This window comes from Petromyzon marinus, chromosome 17, assembly GCF_048934315.1.
Source record: "Petromyzon marinus isolate PM22_M1 ecotype Great Lakes invasive population chromosome 17, UKy_Petmar_22M1.pri1.0, whole genome shotgun sequence".
In the NCBI taxonomy this organism is placed as follows: Eukaryota; Metazoa; Chordata; class Hyperoartia; order Petromyzontiformes; family Petromyzontidae; genus Petromyzon; species Petromyzon marinus.
The window spans coordinates 23,299,776-23,314,677 of NC_133683.1; the positions used below are offsets into that span (position 1 = coordinate 23,299,776).

The window sequence follows — 14,902 nt, forward strand, 5'->3', positions numbered from 1 at the left end:
GAGGAGCTACAGATGCTGGCTTTTCTTCTTCTTTAGCGTGTGGAATGAAAATCTTGTGCATATGCGGAGGAGCAGGACAAGGTGGGGGTAGATGTAGTCTTGGAAGGGGAGGCTGAAAAATCGTGATTGGACGCCAGGTGATTTAGCGACAGTGTTGGGCGTGTTGAAGAACTCGGGGTTAGGTCCGTTGAAAGAAAGGAAGGGGTGCCGAACATCCCCGCACAGGAGTGCCCGGCTCTGGGGCTTGGTGGGGTGGGGGAGGAATGTCATCTGTTTACGGAGACAGGCGAAGACACCTCTGATACTGGAATTCTGGGAAGCCACACTTGATAGCCATTGGGCACGCGTGTACGTGCGTTGGCACGACGGGACAAGCAGGTATGCACAGGTGTAAATAATATATGTCAGTAACTCAAAACAAGGATGTGTAGGTCATTATCATCATCAACCATGGTCAATCCATTGCTAGATGAAGGACTACCTAAGCTGCCACCATTGTTCCTGCGATGTAATAATCTACCCAGCACTGGCACTCGAGCTGATTACATCGCTCCATCTCCTTTTCCATCCCTTCGCTGTGGATTGGTGTGGATTATCACGCTCAAGATACATGCATCGAATTGCCTGTTTAGGAATCCATCATCTTCCATTTGTATAAGTTGTATGCAATGGGCTACGTGAAACCCTGCAGCCATTAGAGGCACTACATTTAACAGAATGTTAAAAAAGAAAGTTGTTTCTTGAGTCACATGTGTGGCGAATTGTTGCAAGCTCACTGAATATCCTCCGATTTCGCTTGGCCACCCACATCCCTCGACTCTAGCTTTGTTTAGTCTTTGATTCTGCATTGCCAAGGGGAGCACTGGTACAGCGGTTAGTGGACTGCATTCTGAACACACACAGCGGAGTTTGATTCCTGGCCAGGGCTAACATCAGTGGCGAGCCACATCTGAACCTGTCCTGCCTTCCCCTTTTCCCAAATTTTTATTCCCAAACTCCACTGACCAACGTGGCTAACAGGAATGGCCCGAGGATTGCACTGGCGCACGCACACGCAGTGCCCTGATTGCCTCTAATGGACTAATCCCACGCGATGAAAATTCTAGGCACGTGTTTTGACCAGACACGGCACCCGATTATCTGTTTGGCTCACGTTTAATGACAATTGTGAAACCGCGCACGCACATACGAACAAGCGTGCGTTTGAGCCAATCTCGCAACGTGACCAATTTTGAGTTTGGGAAGAAAATTAAAAAAACACAACGAACATTGCGATACGTGAACGGGCTAGAGCACGCCGAGAGTTTGTCGGCAAGCGGTAGGATAAGCTTTGCAACTGCAGGCTGTTTGGACACTCTCCCACGGTGGAGCGACGCTGGATGATGTGGTCAGGCCACACACGCAATGTTTATTTCATCACTGGGGCCAATTTTAATTGGTTTCATTCATTTTACTGCCTGTTCAGACAGAGCTAATGGTGAATGAGGAACCTAAACCAAACTTTCAACCAGTTGTCAAAAGCACTTGAGCCCACTGCCGCATGTCCAGATGGTGCAAGATTTCGTCGATTGATAGATTAATGTGATTCTTAAGCTCTCTGTGTGTGCCTTAAGTGACGTGTGTATTTATCTCATATTTATTGTTGATGCAACTGACAAGTCAATGAAGCTAATGGTATGTGGAGGCTAATAGGACGAACAAGATGAGACATTTAAAAACAATGACTCATCTTGTGTAAAAAAAACATTGAATTGATATTCAGAATCGTGACAATTAATCAAATCTTTGTGGGGTTCAGTACGTGGGGGAGGGATAGGGCTTAATGTTTACATACCACCCCGAGACATACCGATACATTTCATGATATGGGCATGTGTGTTATTCTACATGATGTGTTCATGTGACCCATCCAACCACTAGACAGCCGCTACATTCACCATAATGTATTTTGATTCAAACAAATCACAACTCTGAAGAGCGACAAATAATTCAGTGGTGATGGGGCGAATAATTACAACTCTGATTGGTTACAATTGACATGATATCAGGTTCTTTTCGTAAAAAGTAAAAATGGGTTATGGTGCAGCCCTGCAATTGCCTATTCACACCACTGCTTTGTGGAAGGTCCTCCCACTCAGGGGAGCTCCGTTGAGTCCCTGTAGAGGGCCATTGGCTGCTTTCTTCAACAATAGCCAGACGTCTTGCAATAGATGGGGCGTACCTACAACTCCGCTCCACAGCACACGACCTGCCGAGTGGTTAACCACAGCATGTGCCAAACTAATGCGTCGCTTCAACTGCCGCGGCAGAACACCGAACGAGCGACCTCTGGATCGCAAGTCTGGTGTGCTCACCAATACACCATGCGTGCGAGCTTCGTTGTTCTATAAGTATGCGCGCAAATTCACGTACCTGTTGTGTTCCTGTCCAGTAGTATAATTCGATGAGTTTATGTCAGTCGAGTGTTTAGCATGGCGATACAAATCACCCTCATGGACAAAAGCGCGTGCGCACGAAGGGCTGTTCTTCGCTTCTCAGTCCCTTAAGCACGAAAGAAAGCACAACAATACGTGGCGTGGGCAGTGTTAATCTCCAAACGTATCTTTCGCCCACTGTAGTGTTAGAAGAGTTCAGTTCTTTTAACATGGCAGTGTAGCCCTTTTAGTGGTAACCTTCAATGCATGGTAGAATTTTGTTTGGTGGCTGCGAGGGGGGGGGGGGTTGCAGAAGAATGATTTGCGTTTTACAGAACAGTATCTTTTTGTTTCAGAAAGGATCCCCCGTATTCAATGCATTGAAAGCCAGAAATTGTATAGTTTCTTACCATCAATGTTCATGATGGCCCAAACCATTCCCTTTCCTGCTCGCAGATATTCATTTTGAGGCCCAGTCAACCTGAGGGAGCAGTGTAAATGGGTATGCAGGTCGCGTGTGGTGCGGTGAAGTGTGGGTACTTCCACCTCTTTCAAGATGTCTGGCTCAATAGGAGGCCCTTCTGCCTGCAGTTGCGTGAGTAAGACATTGCAGAGCTGCACTTCTACCTAACCTTAGAGAAGCGCATGCCTGGCAAAACATGCTGAGGTGGCGCGATGGCAGAAGGGGCACCGCGGTGGTGAGATGTTAACTCCTTCGCCTGGTATTCAGGAGGTGGTGAGTTCGATCCCGACCCTGACGCATATTGCATATTTGGAATATGCATGTCTCTCTCCCCGTGGCCGTGTGGATTTTTCTCCAGGTCCTCCAGTTTTTGCATGTTGATTTAGAATCAAAATGCGTTTAGAGTATTTGGCTGCCATACATTTCCACACGATAAGCCACTTCGTTGTGCTATTATTTGTGGCCAAGTTGCTTCTGGAAAAGAGCTATATAGGTCAGTGGACCTTATATGGTAAAATATTTTTTTTGTAAATGTTCGCTCATCGTGCTACACACATTTGATAACCTAGATCTCATTGGCAGCAGCGATGAGGACCCAGAAGTTTGAAACCAGTCCAAAGCTTGTTCGCTTAAACACATTAATCTGGACAATATTGGGGTGGAAAGTCAGTCGGCAGATTGACTAAAACATATTTGTATTCCCGTTTGGAGATGGAGAATGGAGTTCTGCTTATATTGCCCTTACCCATAATTCCCAACAACGACGCATACACTATAGAGGGGTAGCTCACAGGTGTATTCCACTCACTTTGGAGGCCCTCCCGCAATTTACACGTGTGCAAGTGTGTTTATCTGTGCCACAAGGGCATGAGGGGATCAGGTGCTGAACCAATGTTGACAAAAAAGGTTTATTGGGTTACGGGCACACTTACAGCAAATACTTGCACTAAGTTGCCCCAGGCATGCCTTTGCTACAGCGTGGCAGTAAAGCGATAAAAACATTTAAACCAATGCTCAGTAATGGAGGTTAAAGTCCATCATCAGCTTTGTAGTTTTCCTACGGTAAAGATTGCTTGAAAGGAAGAAGTAGAACAAAATGTAACTCGTGAATTATTTTATTTGTTTGTTTAGTTATTTATTAAAATGTTTTACCAAGAAACAAGCTGGGCAATACAGGCCACATGAGAACCTTTGCTCTGCGAACTTCGCCAAACCGGATGTAAATGACATGTGGCACGTCTTCCGGCGTCTTGTACGATAATTTATGTCTATAATTTTTTTTTAGGATGTTGTTACCAAATTCCTCATGCAAATTGAAATATGTTCTGTTAATGACTTTGAGTGATACGACAAGCAGATTATTATGTTCTTTTCCTTTCAAGTCCCAAATGACATGTCCTGCATTGACACACCTTGAGAAGAAAAAGTTGCTGAAAGACATCTCTTTAAATATTTTTTTTACGTTTCAATTATTTTGAAGTGCTTTTGTGAAAACTTCCTTTTGTTTCTTAATGTCATCGTAACAATACTGTGGGTTTCTCACATGGGTGAGAATTTTTTTTTTAAACCCAAACCTTTTGGCAGATAATGGAGTTTGTTGAATTCCCACAACGCCTCGCAGCGAGGGCGCTCGCTGTTTTCAATATGGCCCGGTGTGTGTCACGCGCGGATTCTAAGAAAAAAATCGAGAAAACAAATTGTATTCAACACAGGCCTGATTTGAATTGTGACGAACACGTATTTTGTCTTAACCTAGCTGTCAATATGCTCGCACTTACATTATTGTCATGAAACGTGCATTTTAAACGTGTTCCTTTGAAGGCAAGGGAATGAAATAGTGTATCGTTTTCAAATTTTTATTTTAGATACCTATTACATTACGCAGATCAGTTTACAGATGCTCAAGACACATTGACCAGTCTTGTGTTATACGGTTTATTAACCTTATTTAAACGGTGCATACTACCTCCTCAAACATATGGTTCATAAACATGGTCATTGATTTTTCGATTTAAAGCTTTCGTGACTGCAATGATTCATCTTCTTTGGTTCTTTCGGTAAAGTCACGTAGAATGAGAATAAAATAATAAATTGATAAAATAAAATAACACAATAATATTCTCACGACGTTTCGGCCACAACACAAGCGGCCTTCATCAGGTGAAGGGACGAGACTGTCTGGTAGGACAGCGCTGGAGTGAAAGAGCCACGTTCAGATCACGGCCTTTAAGCCTCAACTATCTATCACGTGGTGCTAAAATTGAGGCTTAAAGGCCGTGATCTGAACGTGGCTCTTTCACTCCAGCGCTGTCCTACCAGACAGTCTCGTCCCTTCACCTGATGAAGGCTGCTTGTGTTGTGGCCGAAACGTCGTGAGAATATTATTGTGTTATTTTATTTTATCAATTTATTATTTTATTCTCATTCTACGTGACTTTACCGAAAGAACCAAAGAAGATGGTCATTGATGGCAAATATGGATGGAAAATCGCTGAAAAGGTTGCTGATAACAGATGTGTGCTCGAATTATATTATTTGTGAAAGAGAGATGAAAGCATCCATTAGAGTACATACACAGGTGATAAGACAACATTCAAACTGTTAATAAAAATAATTTGGCTTGGGCATTGAGATTAAATCATTATTAACTTTGAAAACCTACTGCAAAAAAAAAACACGTCTGTTATTTCCATTAATCCAGCCATGAAACCCACGTAATATTAAAGACGAAAAAAAATGAATTAAATGAAAAATATAATGAGGGGAGAAATCTTATTAAAGTCATTACACCGATCTAATCCTCAAGGTTATGCAAGCATTAGCGTCAATTTGTTTCCAATTCCCCGGGCCATTACCTTAGCGATCGTGCCACATTTTTCTAAAATGCCGGTTGGTTGTGCACCGTGCCAGGGCGATAATGCCGTGGGGTGTTTGTGATGGGGCCAGAGGCAAGGGGGGCGACTGTGGGGGGGTTCAGTGGCCAGCGGCACAGGCAAGGGGGGCGCAATGGTGAGAGTCTGGCTACATAGAGAGGGGGGCATGTAAACTAAAACTATAAACATTTTTTTTTTATTTTATCAGCTAAGACCCACTGAGCTAGATAGCTCTGTTTCAGAAGTGACCTGGGCCACAAACTATAGCTCAACGAAGTGGCTTATCAAATGGAAGTTGATAGTCGCCAAATACTCTAAATGCATGTTAATGAACAGAGAAGGAAAAACTGGAGGACCCGGAGCAACATCCACATGACCACAGGGAGAACAAAATGTAGACTCTAAATACACAGCAGGCATCAGGGTTGGGATCCAACCCATGAACCCCCTGCATACCAGGTGAAGCAATTAACATCTCGCCACCGTGGCACCTAGAACCGCACCTTAACCTTGTCATACTACCGATTTCATCATCGCAATCGAGGATGCAGTGCTTTGAATGGCCGTGAACAGCTGTCCTTTCTCTCTCACCCACAGACATTGACGAGTGCGCGTCGAGCCCTTGTGGTAACGGAGGGACCTGTCTCAACCTGGTGAACGGGTTCCGCTGCACTTGCCCTCCACAGTGGACAGGACACACCTGTCTAGTGGGTAGGTGACATCCAGTGCACGAGTTCTACACCAGTCTGAACTCACATCGTCCTCCACAGTGGACAGGGCACACCTGTCTAGTGGGCAGGTGACATCCAGTGCACGAGTTCTACACCTGCCCGAACTCACATCGTCGGCACTTTTAGGATTCTGAAGGCTCAGCGTCAATAAATTTGGTTCAAGGAGGCTGACCAAGGCGCTGTTTGTATTCTTCAGGTTCGGTGCCAATGCCCAAGGCTCATGGAGCCATCTAGAATATAATACTCAAAGCTCCAAGTGTCTCATTGGTAACAATGTCATTGTATGTATGTTGACCTTCTTTCGCACCATATGTAGTCAACCTTGCTAATCGGAGGTGCAGGGGAAGGACAAGAAACTAGACAAATTGGGGTGGTGCTTATCACCACTGGTTCCGAGCCTGCGGGATAAATTCCACATTCATATGGTGGAGACCAGTCACTCCATAAAACAGCCGCTGCTGATTAACCAAAGAAGTTACCTGTTTTGTCGACCCACTGTGGGTGATTATGGGCTGACCCGACCCCTTTGCAGATATTTTCGACTCGCAACTTTGCGGCTGCGAGTACGACCCTCTGCCAGCCAGCTTGAAGCTTGAACAATGCAAAAGTTACAATTGCGTCATGTGCCCGGATGAGGGGGGGGGGGGAGCCCGCAACATGTTTGCTGCAGCAAAGTTAATTCCACAGTGGCAAGATGTTAACTACCTCGCCTGGTATACAGGAGGTTGTGGGTTCGATCCCGACCCTGACGTCTCTATATTTGGAGTTTGGATGTTCACCCCATGGTCGCGTGAACCCCTCCACATTTAAAATCAATGTGCGTTTAGAGTATCTGGCTGCTATAAATGTTCACACGATAGCCACTTTGTTGAGCTATCATTTGTGGCCAGGCCGCTTCTGAAAAAGAGCTACGTAGCTCAGTGGGCCTTACCTGGTAAAAAAAAAATAAGTTTATAAATTAGTTCATAATCCTGCCGACCGAAGCTCGTCCCGCCTACGTATCTCAGGGAGGTGTGAAGGAATTCTTCCTTTCCAGTCAGTGCCTTACATGCTTGAAGGTGACGTTGGCGGTGGCTGCGCGTCGGCCTTTTTACAGATACGGACGAGTGCGATGACAACCCTTGCGTTCACGCGCGCTCCTGCAAGAACCTTTTCGGAGGCTACTACTGCGGTTGCCTGCCCGGGTGGACTGGACAGAATTGTGACATTGGTAAGTTCACCTCTGTCCTACACGCCCACGTGCATCATCGGTGTCAAACAAAAACACAGACGTGTATTTCGATAGACGCTGAAATCAATGCTATTCTTTCGCCCAATTACCCAGTATAATGTGCAACCTCAGGCCAACGTTTGGCACGTGGTTTGAGCAATTGAATCAACATTGACAAAATTTTCCACATTTATTGCCTATTTACCTATAAACAAGGCATGTAACAATCCATCTATAAACAAGGCATGTAACAATCACTCGATAAAAATGCATATTTTATGTTTTATTTGTGTATGATTTCATGCATTGATTATCCTATGGCCACGTGAGGTATTCTATGGCTGCTCGAAATCTACAGCTGCAATTCATGGTGCAAAGGGTACCATGTATAGGAGTGAGCAGCAGGATTCTAAGATGCAGCAAAGCCCATTCTTTCGAGCAGTCATTGCAATGCACCACAATAGGGGGATGGGGGTTAATCATGAACAGGTTTGGACAACGGCACTTTGCTGACTGGCCGCTTGTTTCTGTCGCGGGAGTTAAAAGGGCAAAATAAATTTCATGTCGTGTAACTTCAAACGCGTTGTAAAATAACCACCAACCATTTCCAAATATGAAATACCTTGAAATGTATGAGTGGGAATTTTCATCACCATTATTGTTATATATCAAAGGGGTGGTACAGTGGCTAGCGCGCGCTATGGACCCGGTGACCCAAGTTTGATTCCCGACGCACGGCTAACATCAGTGGCGAGTGATCTATCAGAATTGGTGCTGCCCTCCCACGCCTACACAGAGACAAATATCCTCCGTATAGCCTTAACAGACTGTTGGGGCAAGTGCAGTTAACCGACACGGCCCACGAGGCGGTGGGGTGGGGCTTGAATTCTTTACCACATTTATGTTTCAAAGATAACTGGACAGCAGTGATATTTAGCTTATATTTCCCTAATTAAGATGTAAAAATTCCTTTGTGTCACCTGACGACGTGACTAATTTTGGTGGTGGCTCTCGAGTGCAGTGGTGCTGCGGTTGACCGCAAGGGGGGAGGAAAAAAACCCATCATCACCACGTCTTCTTCATGAGTTTGCACTTTTTCCGCGCGCACTTGAGGCGCGCACGCGCAGGGCTCAACAGCCCTCTCGTTTGCGCACCACTCGCCTCTTTTTTTCGTCGCAAAATGGTTCTCGAACGCTTAAACCCAGCTCGTGACCCACTAAGCCCTCACTGTGGTGGCCCACCTGCAAAAATACGTTGTAGGAATGCTCGTTCATCCTCCTGTTAGATATATCTGCCCAGTTGGGTTTTTTAAATTTGCTTTTTAAACAGAGCCGTTATCTTATTTTAGATGCTATAAGCCCATCAAAAGTTCGCTCCAGTCTCGATATGTCCGGGCCAAACTGATTGTATTCCTGGGTTTCTTGTCTGTCAGGTGCGGTGGCACACGCATGTAATTCAACATTTTTGATATATGCCTCGCAGCATGCCTACAAGGTTGACTGTGCAAGGCAGAACAGAAAGTAGGTCCTTGACCTAACTGTGGGGATTATTTTCCTTTACACGCTTCGGATACTCCAATTTCCTCCCACATACAAAATACTCTGAAAGAAATCGACCAATTCCCAGGAAAACAATCAAAAGTTCCATGGCAGAATCAGCCTGCACTGTCACCCTCCCACACAAAGCAGTAGTGTACTCATTTTTATCAGCCCCGGAATTATGACAGAGAAACTTGATCCTTTGGGGGATTTAAAGCATGCAACTTTCCAATTCATCATTTGGTCACTGTGTCAAGAAGCCACCTGGCTGGATTGCAGAATTAGCCTGGGTGTGTTCCCTGTGTCGGAACACTGCACACCAAGTGTCCCACCAATGAATGCCCACGCTCCGGCGCGCACCGGCATGTTGTGTTGTTAATGCGGTTGCTCCGCCAGCGAGAGGTGGCTTTCCTTTGGAGTGCTCCGTAAACAACGCCATGGCGACACCGGGCCGTTCGAGCCAGGCCTCATTAGAGGCCTGCACTCTACAAACACTCGCCTCTGGATTCTGTCCCAAATGACGCGATGACCTTGAAAGTGTTTGTTATTTAACAGCCCCTCCCACCAACAAATTTGACTCTACCTCTCTTTCCTGTGGCCATAACCTCATCGCAACGTCTCCAAGCCACAAACACATGCCTTGACAAAGAGGGGGGGGGGATATTGAACGATGGTGAACCCGGTTTGAGACTTGATGTAGTCGATTGATTTATTTTTTCATGCTGCCCAATAGATGTTTTATTGTACTGTGGTCACCCCACATCCATAATGAACGTTTGGAGAATATTCATAATTTAAGAATGATGTGTTCTCAAGTAATTCATGACTGGTAATTGATTGGTTAAGCAATGCACATGCACATTCAACAAATCACAGATACATCGATATGTAGAGGTCTCCAATCTTTAGTGCATTGCAAATGTGCAACACACCTAATGCACGTGTGCCCTCTATTGCCTGTCTAGAGACAGATTTTTAGGAATCGTAGTAACGATCTTCTATCTGTTCTCTTTAATTTCACCAGATGTCAATGACTGTGAGGGGAAGTGCTTAAATGGAGGAACATGCAAGGTAAATGCCGACCCACAAACACACTTCCTCTGAAGACATTTCATTGCATTGTCTCATCGTCATGTGCATTCACTTACAATTAATCGTCTTCTGGGCGCCAATGGCTTAGGATATGAGACTTTATGTGTAAGTCATATACATGTTGGGGGAGCATATAATACCAAAAGCCTCATACTGCCTCCTTACTGCTGTGGATTATTGCCTCTGCAGCTTGACCCAAGTAATTGTACATGCGCTTGTTATTACGGGCGCTGGTAATGGTTAAGAGTAAAGACTTCTATTGCAGCTTAATGCTCACAGCATGTAAATTCCCCGTGAACTTAGTTTCCTTATTAATGAGTACGTGCCACCCCAGACACTCATTGTATATATATAAAAAAAATAACATGAAAACATTTTAATATTTAAGTTGTCTAGAGTTATAAGAATAGGTTTTTACCCTTTTTTCTGGCAACAAAACAGGTGTTAAGTTGTTAAAACACCAAACTGAAACCTTTTTACAAGGAATCATGTCTGCATTAACCATAATACTTGTGGTCAGAATGCGAACAAAAAACATACTCTGATAGTATGATGCATTGTCCTTGAAACTGATTGGTCTTAGACCAGAGGATGCCTCTGGTCTAACACCGTTTGAGACGAGGCTCAAAAGAAAGCTGTCTCTGGTATGGACCAATCAGTTTCAAGGACAAAGCATCATATATTATCAGAGTATGTTTTTTTATTGCATTGTGACCACAAGTTTGTGGTTAATGCAGACATGATTCTTTGTAAAGAGGTTTCAATTTGTTGTTTTAAAAACTTAACACCTGTTTTGTTGCCAGAAAAAAGTGGAAAAACCTATTCTTATATTTTGGTACTGGCAAAGGAGGTCCCATGATGTTGTCTAGAGTTGCGTTGGCTTGTGCCACAGTTTAAGAACAAAAATGTGTTGTATTGATTTCTCTTGTTGAGAAAGTGCATTCACGGAGATACGCAGAATTCATTTTTCTTTTTAAATACTGTAACACTTTGCCATGAAATGTTTCCATTTGTGATGGGGAACAATCACAAAACACTGCTGCAACGAAGTAAATGCAAAGTAGACAACACCGCAAACGGTGATATTTCACGCATCGACATACGACGCCGTTCCACTCTCGCAGGACCTGGTGAACGATTACAGCTGCGAGTGCAAGCCGGGCTACACGGGCAGACGTTGTGAGACGGAGGTGAACGAGTGTGCTTCGCACCCGTGCCTCAACGGCGGCCAGTGCAGAGACGCCATCGATTCCTACTACTGCGTTTGCATGGACGGCTTTGCCGGCGACAGCTGTGAGGTAAGTGTTTCTTTTGTTTTCGAAGCGAGGTGCGTGATCCCCGTCCGCGCTTCTGAGGCTGCGTCGCTTTTGATTGAGACCGGTGGGCACGTATATGGAATCCCAACGATGCCGTGGATTTTCATCCGCCAGGCTCTGTCATTGATGACGAACCCTGAGAACAGCTGTCCAACGTGTGTTCAGGCTGTACCATGTGTTTGTTCGGCGTGATGTCTGACGTTTCGCTGCACATTCTGGAAACTTTTTCTTGAACTGCACGTGTAGCGAAACGCGGAATATTGTGCCCAACAACACAACTCACAACAAAAAATTACGCTATAGAGATCCACAGCAGCGCAAACTGTGCAGTCTTTACACGCAAAGTGCTTGCCACAAATGAACCACAATACCTTGCTGATCTTGTAAAGGAGCATAAACCATCATGCGAACTCCAGTTATCTTCACAGTGGCTTTTGGATAACCATCGAATAAAGACGTTCACTGCATTACGTGCTTTTAGATGCGCTTCTGCGGCCATCTGGAACGCTCTTCCTTCAGAGATTAGAAAGCCACTCGAACTATGCTCCGCACCTCTGATTAGCGCGGTTGACTACTTAGGGGCCATCCATTTAAGACGTATGAAAAAATCTATCAAAAACTTGACCCCTCCCCCCCCCTCCCTGTACGCACACGTACTTTTACACCCCTCCCCCCACCTGCGTACGTACGCTTGATGCACCCCCCCTCCCCCCGAATCCAATAGAACGGCCGATATTTAATCCACGCAGAAACGATCAAGGATTAATAATATTAACGTGTTTAAGCAAACAGATAGTCCACCGCCGGACTATCTAACTCATTTGAAGGCCAATGTAGACAAATTATTATCGAGGCTTCACCCCCCCCCCCCCCATTTGCTATGCGTACGTACATTGTCAGTAGACTCCCCATACGCAAGCGAACGCATTTGGGTTTATCCCCCCCTCCCCCCTCTATGCGTACGGACTAAATGGATGGCCCCTTACGGTGCAAAAAAAGTTCAACATACAGTAGTAGAACCCTATGAATCTCATGGAATGCCAATCAAGCACTCTGTGGGCATTAACAATGAACCTAAAGAATTAGAAACATGAATTATTAAGAGTAGGGTAGTACATTTTCAAGAATATAAGAAGTGTAATTTAAGACAGATAACTTCTATTTCCTCAAGTAGTTCATACTTTTTAAATGTATTTATAGTCGTTAATGACAGGTCTTAATTCCGCATCTAGCAGGGGGAAAGTAGTGATGTTGAGGTGTGACGGTTGGTATCCTTGATGACCTCTTGACCTCCAACCTTGAGAGCACGGTTGATCTCCTTGAGGTTTAATTCGTGTTTCAAGTTATGTAGATTTTTTAAATTTGTAACTTTTGGCCAAATTCTTGGACCCCAGTGGGCTGCCACATACGCTGTGCTAGCTGTGTGTACCCATGTCAGCACTCACGTGTGTACATACATATCAACAATTCACAGCCACATTGTGTGCCTTTTTCAAAAGAGGCTTTCAAAAATGCTTTAATGCTCATCCAGTGGTTGTCTACTTTCATTGAAATCAGCTGCTGCCATTCAATTTATATGGAAAATGTGCTGCTCTGTTTTATATATATAAAGTGCCCTATCCCCAACTCTCTAGGTTATGTCATCTTCTGAACACCGTTGCAAGTATGCACGAATAATTATCCTGTTAAATAATTTATCCCGTCCATATTAATTGTTTACCCGTAATGTTGTTTCCGCTTTTTTTTTCACGCTGTCTGCGAAAATGCGATGGATCAGGCACAAAGCTGGGTTACCGGCTGGGTGACTCAGCGGTAGGAGCGAGCGGCTCGCAGATTGGAAAGGTTGCGAGTTCAAATCCCGGATGGGAGTTTGACTCAGCCCGTCATCCCCTCTTGGGTCGATAAAATCAGTGCACCACTTTGCAGGGACGTCAACAGTGGTTTTTTTTATATATATAAAAACTCACCTGCCCCCACCCTGGGCAGAGGAATGCGAAATTTTCACCACTTGCTCAGAGCTGTATATTTGCGCACTGCCTCGATTGAGCAAGAACTTAGTTTTACTCAACTTTTGCAGAGGATTTAGCAATATAACACATTTTTATACATTTCAATAAATATTTGAAGTAATGTGCGAATAGCTGAAGGAAGTTAGCTGCTTGTATAAGTATCCAGTGTGTTACCCTAAAATGCCGCATTTTGTCATTCCTCAAGAACCTTCTGTAAAATTGACAGCGCGCTTGCTGGAATGTCATTGTCCCTCATATCAAGAGTTGATTAATTGAGGAAGACAGTGTATAAAAGACAACAGGTCCATTAAGATGCCATCTCCTGAAGGGATTGTGTACATTTACTGCTTAAAAAGTAATGTCCTGGCCAGAAAAGCTGCTCCCATTTTATAATCAGGCAGCCAAGAACCACACAGATGAATTTGTCATCTCGAAGATAAAAATATAACATTTGGTTTGCTTAACCTGCTTGTTTTGGCTGCATTCACCCACTCTTGGCATTTGCGGTAAGCAGCTGAAGTAATTTCCTATGAACCTCGACTGTGTAATGCTACCCCTGGCAATATTTTATTAGACTTGTCAGCGTTTTAAGATTACCAGACAGACGACATAGGTGACCAATTGAACTCTGTAAGAGCCTCATAGAAATGGCAGCATGACCATCACATAATGAACAAAAGTTTCAGTGACTTGTTATTTATTTGAGCAACAAACACGCTAGGAGCCTCTTTAGGAACTTAATTTAATTGCTGAAGAAGCTGCCAGGACTTAGCACGAAACGTCGGACATCATGCCAGACATTACATGGCGCATCCCGAACACATGTCAGAGAGCTAGATGGCACAACCGCGAAAACCCTACGCAGTAGTACAACACTCACCACCACAGTTGGCACCAAGCCATTAGTGAAAATTTTACATTTCTAAGACGTTGGGCAGCCGTTGTGTTACGTCCCACTGTGGGTTTAGTTCCCGAAGAAGCTCCCAGGATGTGGAGCGACAACGTCGGACATCATGCAGGACAGGAGGCGGTACTAAGTTCGTCATTCTAAGAAGAGCAACGAACAAGAGGGGCGCTCTGGCAGCTGGAAGGAAGTAACACAAGGAAGCGTTGCATGGCAGCTGAACTTCCCCTAGGCCGCCCCCTGTTCTGTTTAAACAGTTGACGTCTCGTGCACGTCAACACCGTGGCTGCTTGCTTACGCGTGTGTGTCTTCCGCAGCTGGGGAGCGGTAGTGTAGCGGTTAGCGCGCTGCG

At 44.7% G+C, this 14,902-nt stretch overlaps 1 protein-coding gene across 2 annotated transcripts in view; it reads left to right on the plus strand.

Annotated features, from left to right (window-relative positions):
• Positions 1-14,902, plus strand: part of LOC116943137 (protein jagged-1b-like) — a 126,669-nt gene that overhangs the window by 73,094 nt on the left and 38,673 nt on the right. For both annotated transcript variants that reach the window (XM_032955716.1, XM_032955717.1), the window contains exons 9-12: positions 6,348-6,461; positions 7,578-7,691; positions 10,254-10,300; positions 11,446-11,619. In XM_032955716.1, coding sequence (XP_032811607.1) covers positions 6,348-6,461; positions 7,578-7,691; positions 10,254-10,300; positions 11,446-11,619 — 449 coding nt within the window. The remainder of the gene's footprint in view (positions 1-6,347; positions 6,462-7,577; positions 7,692-10,253; positions 10,301-11,445; positions 11,620-14,902) is intronic.